The following is a 12,850-nucleotide window of genomic DNA, read 5'->3' on the forward strand; positions in this document are numbered from 1 at the left end:
TTCCCCTCTTTTAGCACCCCCTTAATACAATCAATTGAAGAAACTTTTTGGCTTCCCATTCCTAGCAATAGGGGTACGTGTCGCCACCCCCCATGGAGCCGCAGGGGCATTTTCAGGCCAGTGGGAACAGTCAAAGTGCCATCCCTGTCCCACCAATCCTGCAGAACTTCTGTGGTCAGTGGCTCTGGGCGCTCACATCACATGCTGTTCCTGCTTCCCTGCCTTCCTCCTGTACTGTACCCACAACTCGTACTAGTAATCATGTGAAAAAGCGTTTTGGCCAGGAATTATTGTTACCTAGAAAAGCATGCTGATTACAGAAGGGCTCAGAACTGCTGAATACGTGGGACACACTAGCTTCAGGTTTGCCCCTTCAAAAAGCCAGACAAAAGAAAGGCGAATGAATATTTTTAGCTTTATATACTTCATAGGGAATTTCTCAGTGCTTATATATTAGAAATATGTCTTGCAGCTTTGTAGCACGTTCAGTGCCAGGCGCATGATAGATTTTCCACTGGAAAAAAATCTTGAACATGACTGACAATAGCAAAGCCACAAATTACCGTAATTTTATGCCCCCTGCAGCTAGTGGTATAAAACATAGTTTTCAACCTTGTTTTTACTTGCTGAATTTAGACAAATTTATAATGTTATTGATGACAGTGAGAAAGACACTCAAATGCAGAAATTGTATTCCTGGGCCTAAGAAACAATTAGAGCACAATATTTTATATGTACTATAGATGTTGGAAAATATAGCTGTCATAAAAACTATAAAAAAAGATGGAATACTGAAGTTGGTTGGGGTTTTTGGGGGGGGTTTTTTTTGTTTTTTTTTAAATTAACTGTATATACATATTTATTTCTTTTCAACTATCACACTTGATCAGGGTTTTTTCCTCCTCCCTGGAATGCTGAACAGTTAACCAGGTATGACATGTGGTATTACCAGCTCTCTCACTCTGAACATTTATGTTTGAATACAGGCTGAGTCAACAAAATCATGAAGGAAAGCAAAACCCTTGTTTAAGCAAAGTCTACGGATATATGACTTCTAATGGATTTTCCAATAAGCATGCACTTTCTGTCATATTTCCAATTTTTAGAGTGTAATTTTATTTACAAAGGGTTCAGAGGGCCCTAAGAATTGACAATTGGTAGAGGTGGCCGAGATTTACAGTTCGGCTAACCTCCACCCATGAACTGTTCAGGCTATTAGCTGAACTAATCAAGTAGCAGGAGAACTGCTTGATTTATTTCTGGCTTAGGCAGAAAGTGTTTCATAGTATGGCTAGCTAGTGGGCTCAGCAACCCCACAGCTGCTTCGGTAACAGCCTCACCTCAGGCTGCAGCTGCAGTACCAGAGCAGGCAAAGGCACAGCAAACAGCCCCGGTGCTGGACACTTGGACACTGCCCCGTACTCAGACTCATCGCTAGAGCCACCGCAAATTACACTAGGAACGCACCGATTCCTACAGCTGCTTTGGAATTGGAGAAGTGTGAGGTTTTAAAAGGCTGCTGCTGGAACAAACTTTTTTTAGGATTTCTGGCACATGCCGATGCTCCCGTTTCTTCAGTTACCCAGGAGTAATTACAGAACTAGCACCACCGCAGCCCCCCGGGGTGGAAAGGCACGAGGGGCACAGGCTTGGCTCAGCAGCCCTGATAGTCCTTCACAGCCCCTTCCTTCACCGAGTTGGGCTTTGCAGCCTACTCACCCCTAGCAGCCCTTGCTGCTGCCACTGCTGCCTTCCCCGTGAGCCTCCAGGAGGAGGAGGAGACTGGGAGCCATCAGAAAGGCCAAGATCCGCGGTGGTGTGTCACTGGCCCTGCCTGCCAGCGAGCTGAGGGCTGCTCCTTCCCCTCACGCGCCCGCACTCCCCGTCCAGCCAGGCCCAAGGCATCGCGCTGAAGCTGCCGGCTTTGTCTTATCGCCACCCACGATACGAACTCTCATCCTTCCCACCTAGGTATTTTCCCCAGTACCTCCAATCCCTTCAGAACTCCTCTGTGGCAATCCCATGTTTTGAGAACCACTCTAGCCCCTCTCCCATAAATAAAAACCCAGAACCAAACAAAACAGCCCTTCAGAGCCGCCTTTGACAACCTCAAAGGTTGGCCAGGCCAAGCCCATCCTGTCCACACCCCTCTGCTTTCCCTCCAGCCCAAACTGTTTTCCACCTAAAAATCCATCCTCCTCTCCTCCCCTGAAGATTCACCTCTGCTATCAACAACTCTTCCCCTAACCCCACTTTTCAGACAGTCCATCGGACCAGGGCCAAGGCGATGAACAGCAGCTGCAAGCTACTTGCAAAAATCAAGAATGATATTTGCTGCTGGTTTTGAAGACTCATCACTTGCTGTGAAACACCGAGGTCTGCTGCTTTCTGAGCCTTGAGTTCATTGGCACTGGATCTGACGGCAATTAACTACAAGAAACAGAGCTACCAAGAGGTTTGGAGCTGCAGACAGCAGCGGTTCTGTAGGTACCATTGCTTTATCATGGTGTTGTAAGGGTAATCACATGGGAAATTGTGAAGCATTAGCCAGTTGTAATAGATATTTAAGAGTATCAGAGAGAAACCTTGCATTAATAGTTTTATCTAAAAGTAGATCAATGTGGAACCCCCGTCTACTGCAGGCACTGCTTAAGACAGTTTCTATTATCTCATTTTCTTAATTACAGGAAACAGTAGAGAAAACTCAAACCTCAAACTTCCATATCTGCTTTTATTTCCATACCTAATGGGAAACCCAGAACTTTGCTCCTGTAGCTGAGGATCTGCACACTCATACTCAGAAAGATGCCCTTGGATTAAATTACACTCCCCGGCAGAGCTACTACCTTAAGAGAATATTGGGTTTCCTCTGCCTATTGATTCACAGGAGTACTGGCAAACCACCAGAGGCTGCAGCCATTCTGGAAGGGAAATAGCTTTTTGCAGTTGCCTTTACACAGGAATTCTAATAATAATTTCAGGAAATACAAAGAAATCTTTGCTAAAAAAGGCTAAATTCAATGACAGTCTCCACTTTTTCTTACACTCTTTTTCACCTTCACAGCAACAACATACTAGGTGCAGGAAATGGGACGTTTCTTCTAGATGCCAGCAGGCTTCTCATTGAAGAGCAAAACTTCCTGGTCGCATCCATCACTTCTATCACCTCCTCCTCTGCTGCGTTCCTGGGAAGTCTGGAAACATCACACATTCAAGGAAAGCAATAAATACGGTAGTACTCTGGTGAACACGTTTCCAGTCTATTTCTCTGTCAGTATGTGCACTCGTGATCCTACCTTCACTGTTAACGATCCTCTCGTGTTACTGTAAACTGCAGCTGGAATCCTGCTGACTCAGGCATTCCATCTATAAAAACCTGAGCTGTCACTGCCAAAGACACGATCTGTTCAGCTACTCCATTTTCAGCAGTGGGTACGTATTAAGGAAGTCTAAAGGCAACTACAACCCAGCAAGCTACATTTCTTGTTAATAGAAAAGGGTCTCAGGAGACAGAGGTGAATGAACTGGTTTAGTAGATAAGGATAGAAGTACAGCATGTAATTATCATGCTGCAAAATGACTGTATTGGTAGTTAACACGGATACTTATCCCATGTTGAGCTCAACACCAAAAAGCAGCCTCCCCCTACCCCTACTTCCAGGGGAGTGGGGGAAAGAAAAGACTCTGTAATGTAGCGCAGGGCACAGAAGTGAGATTAAGTCATCTCAATTCAAGCAGCAAGCTTTCTCCAGTCCCCTCAACCCCAATCAAGATACAGTATTATGCAAACACATAGACGCTCCCACAATTCGCTTTTTACAGTAACGTGTCAGGTCATTTCATGTCATCAGACTCTCAGCTTCCCACGGAGGCCTCTGGAAAAGTGCGCTCCTATCTCACAGGCACTGCACCTGGTCTGGATCTTGCACAGCCAGTTATCCATTAGCCAGTGGCAAAGAATTCTTTTCTGCTTTGAAGGGGTGCATGCTATGGTCAGTATGACACAGTAACTTTGGTATCTGGACTAAGAAAACACCATGACAAGTTTGCAAGACTGCCATTCTGCATTTTGTCATCTTGCAGGTTCCTTTCTTTGAATATGAAGAAATGAATAATGAAACCGCCTCCTTATTTGGCGAAGAAATGCTAACCTCCTAAACTGCATTTTATTTCATGCTTGAAATAGCTGAGTCGCAGCACACCAATGCACAAGACATCATTTCAAGCGTATTCTAGAAGAGTCGGCACAAATGCCGATTCTGCAAAACCTTCTCGGCAGAGCCTTGTTTCAGACTGAGATGACTGTGTCCCAGCGTGGCACAAATCCCTCACTGTCCCACATTGTAAAGACAGGAGAGGCTGCACTCCTCTGTGTGATCATTCCTTAATTGCACATGAAACATTACTGGAACAGAAAACAAGAAATATTATCACACAAAGGCAGCCTTCGCCCACCCTTTGAATGATCTCTGCCACCAGACTCCACCAACCTGGGCTATTGCAAGGGGATCCCAAACGATCAGCATGTACCTCCGCCCACTCCCCTGCCACTGCTGCCACAAAACCCTGGCACTGTTTGGTCTCATGCTCCTGTTGTGCCTCACTGATGTTTCATCAGCTCAGCGGCCGGCTCAACGGACCGTAACTTTTCATGAGGTCACTCAAAATGCAATTTCAGGGCTGTATACAATTTAGTTTACATTCTTCAGTTACAGGCTATCAAATTTATTTTCCACTTCCATGACTGCAACTATTCAGTTATAGGGCATTATTCTGAGTTCAAGTCAAACCAGTTAGAAGAAAAAACTTATAGATGCTAACCAGTACTAATCCTGCGTGGTCAGCCCTCACACACGGGCACCAGCAACACATCTGTGGCTACGCTGTTGTGTGCTGCGTTTCTGCCTCGGAAGGCAGCAGCCATCAAACAACCTGCCAGTCCCACAGCACAGCAACCACTAATGCAGCACCTGACAATCAATTGCACCCAAGATTGCTCCTCCTTGTCAAGAAGGTAACGAAGACCTACAGATCTGCTGTTACCTTCCTCCTCTCTGATGACCTGGAGTTTGCTTCAAGTACTACTCTTCTTTATCCGATGTGCTAGCTTAGCTCAAAAAGCATACAAGCCCACGGCTGCCAGTTATGCTCCGCTGATGTGGCTCCGCTGGCTGGAACACAGCTACCGCTGTGAAACAGAGATTCACAAGATGACCTCTAAAAAAAAGAGCTGTGGTGCTAGAGAAAGGGTTGCCAACTAGGTGACAGAGTCTTCAATTATGCTGCTATTACACTGAAACACATGTAATGTAGCTGTAGCTTTAGAAAAAAGAAACATCTCCATTTGTGAAATGAAATAAACCGACTACTGCCTAGGCTTGCTTTCAGATAGGGCACACAACCATTAGGCTATGAATGAAATTTCAGATGTTAATGCCTCATCTTGACAACCCAGGAACAAAGGGTGCCAAGAGGGTTAGAGCCAAGTAGGTGTGGTATGTTGTGAAGTAACGAAGGCCATTGTAAACCCACACCAACAGAGCAGACACAGCTAGGATACATCCAGTTTGTTTGGAAAATGGAATTTACCACTCCCCTCAGCCCCCGATTAGTTATGCCTCATTTTTAAAGTACAGCAGGATTTCTCTGTGTATTTGTAAATATATTAGTTAATGAATTGGAAATTTTACTCTAAAAAATTAGGTCCCACTTCGACACATTCAGATTACTGTACAAGTCTTCCAAAATTTTGCCAAAACCTTGTGTGCACACATGAATTTAATTACCACAGTGCTGTCTATACAGGAAAAACTAAGAAAGGTAAGGTTAACTAGCTAAAAAAGTGAAGATTAATAAATTAAACACACAGAAACAAACTTTCATTTCATTAAAACCTGTTTAACTGCATAGACACTTATTCCACCTGTTATATCAATATGTACTTATGTGAGTTTCCATTATTACTCACAGAGATAATGGAGATATTTATTCTCTATCTGTTCTTTTATCTTCGTAATTTAAAAGTATCTTATTTTCATGATCCCAAAATTCTGGACCGTAAAATGTCACAGAGTAGCTTAACTACCACATTTATACAAATAAAGCATGCCCACCCGTCTCCCACCCAGTAAAACCTGCTACCCCTGCAAATAATGGGCACTGCTTTGTTTAAAAGGCATGTTTTCATGGGTATGCAGTCCTCGTATCCATAAGATTAAATGAACTATATGAAGTTATAAAAATGAATTAAAGATGCTATAAAACTACAACACGCAACCCAGTGTAAAAGGTAGAACTATTTTGTCTTTACCTGTAATATCAAACACCCTGATGAGATACTTAACAGAAGAGAAGTACATTCAGGAGAAATCTAAAAAAGGTGTGTTTATTCTCTGTGTACATACAGATGAACCCTGAAGATGGTGTTCTTTACCCTTCTACTTTCACCCCGAAGTGCACTGTCCAGGCAAAGAACAACAAAGGATAAGACAGTTTGCTTACTGTTATGGTTACATACCCCTCTAGCAACTTTCTTGATATACATATATTTGGTTATTCAACAGGAGCCAAAACACAGTTCAGGTTAAAACAGATCATGTATCAGAACAGAAATAATCTAGAAAGCTGCATCTTGGTATTTCATTAGCAATTTTAACAGTGTTTCTATTTGTTTCTATCAATTACAGCTATGGAGAGTGCTGTTTAAACACAGATTTATATTGAAAATTACACAGAATAACATGCTTTTTAAATTTTTTATTGAATGTAATATTTAAACAATTTCATAAACAACTAAAGCATAAAAGACTATGTATTCATGATGCTTCCAATCTTGCTTTCCTCGTTTTCTCCACATAGAACTTGAATGTCTCCTATAAACAAGAGTGGAATAAACAAGTTCAGCATTGTTTCAACTGCAAAGTTACTAATTCTGAACCAAGTCTTATGTCCTGACAAAAGCAAAATGTATTCTCTGTCAAGCAAAACTAGATCTGTATTGAAGTCTGTATAATTAAGAGAAATGCCAGAGAGAAAGAATAAAAGGAAAAGGAAAACCTTGCCAAAAACGCATAATGAAGCTTCTATTACAAAATGCAATAATATAATCAATTTCATTCTAAAAATGAAAATACTTCTTAACTGCAATCTGCAATTGTGTCAAAAAAATTGAGACACTTTTAAAGATCAAACTGCATTAAAGAAGCTGAACAAGGAAATCAGAAAGTGAGTAATTTCAGTGACTTCGAAATAACACTTATTTTCACTAGCTACCAAGAAACAGACGTTTTAGGTTTTAAATTTACACAATTCAAATAAAAATTCACATTATAAATTATGTCAGGGTTGTGGAAAAAACTCCACAGCTGTTAAAAGGCTAAGCCAAGTAGTTTATGGCAAATTTTCTCCAGTTCTTTACAAAATGAGAAAAGAAAATCACACTTATGAAGCAATATGGAGAAACAGCATGTAATCAGGTCTTTACAGAGCTATAGAAAACCACTTATTTCTAAACATAAAAAGTGGCTAGAAAATCGCAATAAAAAGTTTGCTTGAAGGGGGAAAATATATTAAGTCTTCAAAGTCTGCTTTGCTAACATGGCACTAGTAGACCATTAGTTAAAGTAATGATGTGAAAGAAGTGTTTACAGTCTTGACAGGTTTAGTCTCACACCATTTGTCACCCTCAAATAAGATATATTTGCACAGTTGCATATAGCTATTGGCAAGGCAGGTAGAAGCAAAGCTGCAATAGAAAAATAATTCCCCCAGTTCTAAAATCCCATCCTGCTAAAGCAGCAACTTGTACTAGATACAAAACAGGTAATTAATGGAAATTAAAACCTATTAATTGTTAATGAAATACACATTCTATAAGCCTTTTAAAGTTCAATTCCTTAGATGAATGCCCCAAGGACATTGAATAAAGGTATACCTGTAGATGAGTGCCTGATAAGGATCAGGTAGTTTAAATATTGTAAGCCCCAAGAAGTTTTATTTCCTCAGGTTGAACCCAACGCAAAATTACCACAGCTCCTACAACACTCAGTACTTCACACATTACCTCCTTTGAGGAGTCTCTGCAGAGATCTAATCCCTATGTAATTATTCATGCAATTTGTTTTATTAACACTAAACATACACAGTTCTGCAGATCTGTTTCTTAATTAGGAAATACTCACAGGGGGTTCAGTGAAAGGGACAGGCTCTCCTACTTTCTTCAGAAAAGTTGCTAAAGACTTCAGAGATAGCTCGTTCAGCTGTATATTCTTCTCTTTTGTTTTCTCATACACAGCTTTCACAGAAGCAACATCCTCATCCAATTCTGAGGAAAAAAATATAAAACAAAAAAAAAACCCCCCAATGATTAAGTATTTCTTCTTTTCATCTGTTTCCATGATGTCACACATTCCTTCTATCTGCCAGAATATATGCTAAATATTTTCATATACAATATTCCAAACACTTTGGATACTCTTCATATCCTACTGACAATTCACATAAGACAACAGAACATACAGCCATTCTAGCTCTCCTTATATGAGGCTAAATAGTAAATTCCTTCAAGCCTGTGCTGGAACCAGAAAGGAGTAGGAGCCGCACAACACCTGGGTCACCACAACCCCACACAACATCTGCAGGCTGGGGCAGGGGGCTGGGAACTGCCCAGCGGGGAAGGGCCTGGGGGGCTGGTTGATGGGCGGCTGAACATGAGCCAGCCGTGTGCCCAGGTGGCCAAGGCGGCCAACAGCTCCTGGCTTGTGTTAGAAACAGCGTGGCCAGCAGGGCCAGGGCCGTGACCGTCCCCGTGCTCGGCCCTGGTGAGGCCGCACCTCGCACCCTGGGCTGGGTTTGGGCCCCTCACTGCAGGGGGGACGCTGAGGGGCTGGAGCGTGTCCAGAGCCGGGCAGGGGCTGGGGACGGGGCTGGAGAACAAGTCCTGTGAGGAGCAGCTGAGGGAACTGGGGGTGTTCAGCCTGGAGACAAGGAAATTCAAGGGAGAGATTATCGCTCTCTGCAGCTCCCTGAAAGGAGGCTGCAAATGGGTGGCTGTCATTCTCTTCTCCCAAGAAACAAGTTGTGCCAGGGGAGGTTTCGGTTGGTTATTAGGAAAGATATCTTCACTGAAGGGGTTGTCAAGCACTGGAACAGGCTGCCCAGGGAGGTGGTTGAGTCACCATGCCTGGAGGTATGTAGAAAACATGCAGATGTGGTACTTAGGGACACAGTTTAGTGGTGGACTTGGCAGTGCTGGACTTGGTAGTGCTGGGTTAATGGTTGGACTCCATGATTTTAAAGGTCTTTCCCAATCTAATTGATTCTATGACTCTAACACACCACTCCAGGATGAGGCAGAGAGCCATATGCCTCTTTCTGAAGCAAATGATAAAAAACAAAAAGAAAAGCTAAAATGAAAGCCATTCAACTTCAGCATGTGAGAACTCTAGAACAGAATTTAATTCCCTTAAGTAAGGGCAGAGTGTTGTTATGATTCCAGGTGCTGGCTACCTCTAAACTATAACCTAAAGAAGCAAAGGAAAAAAAAGGTCAGTGCTCATTTTAGAGCACAAAGAAAAACCCATTTCAACCTTTAGAGCAGGAGAAAATTTTTGCTAACCCACTGCTTAGGTAACCAATAACATTTTTCTGGATATTCCATAAATGCACCAACCCTGCAACAGGTCCTAACTAATCCATTCTTCATTTATTTGAAGCACTATGCACTTCTAGCTGTAGAAGAGCGGAGTATATTTCTCGCTTTAAAGTGGGAGAGGGAAGAAATCCCTCCTTCTACATTGACTCATGCTTAACCATAGACTTTGCTGCTGCTCAGGCATTTGCTTGAGAAGCATCACAGTGAAGTTACCCCCAACAGTTTCACTGTTGTCCTCAGTGTCCTAGATGCAGCACAACAGTTCCTAGCACCTTGTGAACAAGCAAGCCATAATTTCCAGTTAAACTAATTTTGTTGCCCGTGAAAAAGCAAACACCTGCAGTACAGGAGCTGCCTCAGGTCTTGTTCACATTTAGAAACACCACCTTCACAACCATAGGGCTACAAAAAAAAATTCTTAAAGAAAAAAACTTTAATTATGCAGAAATGGGTAACTTGTGTCCCTTTCTCATGAGAAAAAGCTTCCCACTCACATCTGGCAAGTGGCTAAGCTACTTTTTGAATGTGGGAGGTTACTGCAGAAACTGCTTGAAGCGATGGTTTAATGAAAGCCTACTAGAAATCGTTAATTTTCTATTTCTTTAAAATAGATGCGATGTATGGAAAACAACAACAACAAAAAAAGAGCTAATACTTAGACTGCATTTAATGGATGATGCAAATGTGATTTTATGTATTTCCTTTTTCTAGAAGATATACAGTGACGGATTATGCATCTCACCAGATGAAGGAAATCTAGCCTTTGCAGTGGCTCACACCTCAGGACAAGGAAAGGAATAAATGTCCCTTTACTTGTCCAGTTGCGGGTGTCTGATATATGATCAGACTTCTTTCAGATGTGATGTATATTCTACTACATCTTTGCTAATTAACACAAATAATTATAATTTGTCCATTTATTTTGATAACTACCAACAGAAACCAGCTGTAGTAATAGTACTCTGCTATCCTTCAGTACCCTTTCTAACCAATTAAAAATAAAAATGGACCTGACAGGAGAATCATTTGTTCTCTAAAAAATGATACTACTATGAAGTTGGATTTGGCCTAAAATGAGAAATCAAGTTTTAAAGCTTACTAACTGTAAAATAAAAAAAAATAAAAATTGGGACAACACCGTCTCTCCCTAAAACAGAAAGATGCAATAGAAAATGCAAAGATGCCCTCGTACAACTCATCCAGCTCAGCCCTGGTAAAGCAGATCAAGTTAACTGATGCACACTCTTCTACCCGATACAGGAGTGGAATCAATGTCTCATACAGGTGAGACCTGGGAATAGCTTTTAGAAGTCTTCACGCTGGTACTGAGTGTCTCCTCTAGAACGTGCTACAAGCCAGATATGTCTCTGCCTAAAGAAACTACAGCAACCATCTGTTCAGTTCACATACAGTGTGGCTTCACGTGACCAATACACTGTAATCACTGTTTTAGGTATAATAGAACAAGTGACTGATTCTCTGCAATCTCTTTATGAAATTATACTATAATGAGCTGGAACGGATATTGAAAAAATTAATTAGTTCACTTACGGAATATTTACTGAGGTAAAAGCAGTAAAGGGCTAATGATAGTGTAAAGGAACAAGTACAGTGGTGGTGACAAAAGGGCATTTTTTTTGTTTTTAAAAACATGCTGGAAATGTTATCTTGCTGTGAATGAAACTATGAGGTTAAACAATTTTGGTAGTGATTGCTGTTTTGAATGTTACTGTGCAAGTAAATTTTGTAAGTCGCATACTACAACTTGATTCAAATACAGGGAAGTTTGTACTCCCTTAACACCATACCTTGGATTTGGGTTTGAAGTGGTTTACTTAATTGTTCCTGTTTATCTCCTCTGTGATAGACTGGAGCACAAGGGCTTTGTCATTATATTTTTTTGCTTGTAATACACAAGTGTGAAGAGTATTTACTTCCTGTAATATAACTAAAGGACCATATCAGAGTACACAAGGAAAGGACACCACAGCACAGAGGTGCAAACTTCCAGCTGAGTGTTGCCACAGGAGCTGTATGTCCTGATTTTTCAAAATTGTCTGCTGCAAACACACACATTTAAAAAAGCAACCTGATTTTTTAGAGCTCTTCCTCTCTGACTTCAACTATAAAAAGAACTGATTAACCCTTCAACTACTCAGGTAAGTCCAAATGAAGGCATCTGGAATATTAACTTCGGCTAAATTGAAAAGGGTATAAAGAATCTACACTAGTAACAGTAAGATCCTTGCACATTACTGACAAAACTAATCACTTATGATTTTGAAACACACACATAAAAAGAACCAATATACTTACTACATGTTTCAGGAGGAAAAAAACTGGACTCATTTTAAAAGCAATTCATTTCTACAGTAATGAATGCCATTCATTTCTACAGTTCCATGGGTTAGGGTGGATTCTTTTTTATTCCACGAAGCCCCAACCTAGCCACTATTGTAGCAGTATCCTTAATGTAAATACAGCTCCTTTTGTAACGGATTCAAGGCTTGGGTCAGTTGGTTTGCTTTTCGAACCCAATAGCTAGGATAGTACACAGATCCAACAGAATTAAACAACAAAAACCCCAGACAAACTCCCCACCTCTTTGTGGCTCAAACTGTAAAGCAAGTTACACAGAGTAGATCCTGTTCCCCCTGTTTCTAAGGGTTTCCATGACCTTTCTGAATGTCTCAAGAGTTCTTACTAAGAAACTATTCCAAGGAGAATCAATTACCATAACATCTCATGAGGTAATGGTAGGCAATTTCTGCATTCAGTTGCTCAGGAATCAGTTCTAGAAGTGTCTCGATCTTCTTTGCCTATGAAATTTAATGTGCAGACAAAAAGAGCATTAACCTCAGATCTTAAACCACAAAATAAAACTGCGGAAATTAGAATAAGTACTTCAGATTTAAGAGAAATGAACTGTACTGATAGCAAGAAACAGACTGCAACTGAAGGTAGACATAACTTCCTTCCCAAAATTTAATATGCAGATACAAAACAGTCAAAGAAATCAGACACAAAATAAAAACAAACAAAATACAGGACTAAAAAACATACTGAAGAAGCATAAATATTAGTTTTTCTCTTTTTTTTTTTTTTTGAAGGAAGCAATTAATATGTTAATAAGAATATGTCAGGATTTCAACCATTTTACCAAAAAAAAAAAAAAAAAAAAAGCAAACCACTCGGCAG

General features: G+C 41.0%; 1 protein-coding gene across 2 annotated transcripts in view; it reads right to left on the reverse strand.

Annotated features, from left to right (window-relative positions):
- Window positions 1-6,365: 6,365 nt before the first annotated feature.
- The window catches only part of LRPPRC (leucine rich pentatricopeptide repeat containing), a 92,533-nt gene continuing 86,048 nt past the window's right edge, over window positions 6,366-12,850 (reverse strand). For both annotated transcript variants that reach the window (XM_056357161.1, XM_056357160.1), the window contains exons 36-38: window positions 12,387-12,471; window positions 8,181-8,323; window positions 6,366-6,872 (exon numbers count right to left, since the gene is read on the reverse strand). In XM_056357161.1, the coding sequence (XP_056213136.1) occupies window positions 6,816-6,872; window positions 8,181-8,323; window positions 12,387-12,471 (285 nt within the window). In that variant the 3' untranslated portion in view covers window positions 6,366-6,815. The remainder of the gene's footprint in view (window positions 6,873-8,180; window positions 8,324-12,386; window positions 12,472-12,850) is intronic.

Source organism: Falco biarmicus, chromosome 12, assembly GCF_023638135.1.
Source record: "Falco biarmicus isolate bFalBia1 chromosome 12, bFalBia1.pri, whole genome shotgun sequence".
NCBI classification, from domain to species: domain Eukaryota; kingdom Metazoa; phylum Chordata; class Aves; order Falconiformes; family Falconidae; genus Falco; species Falco biarmicus.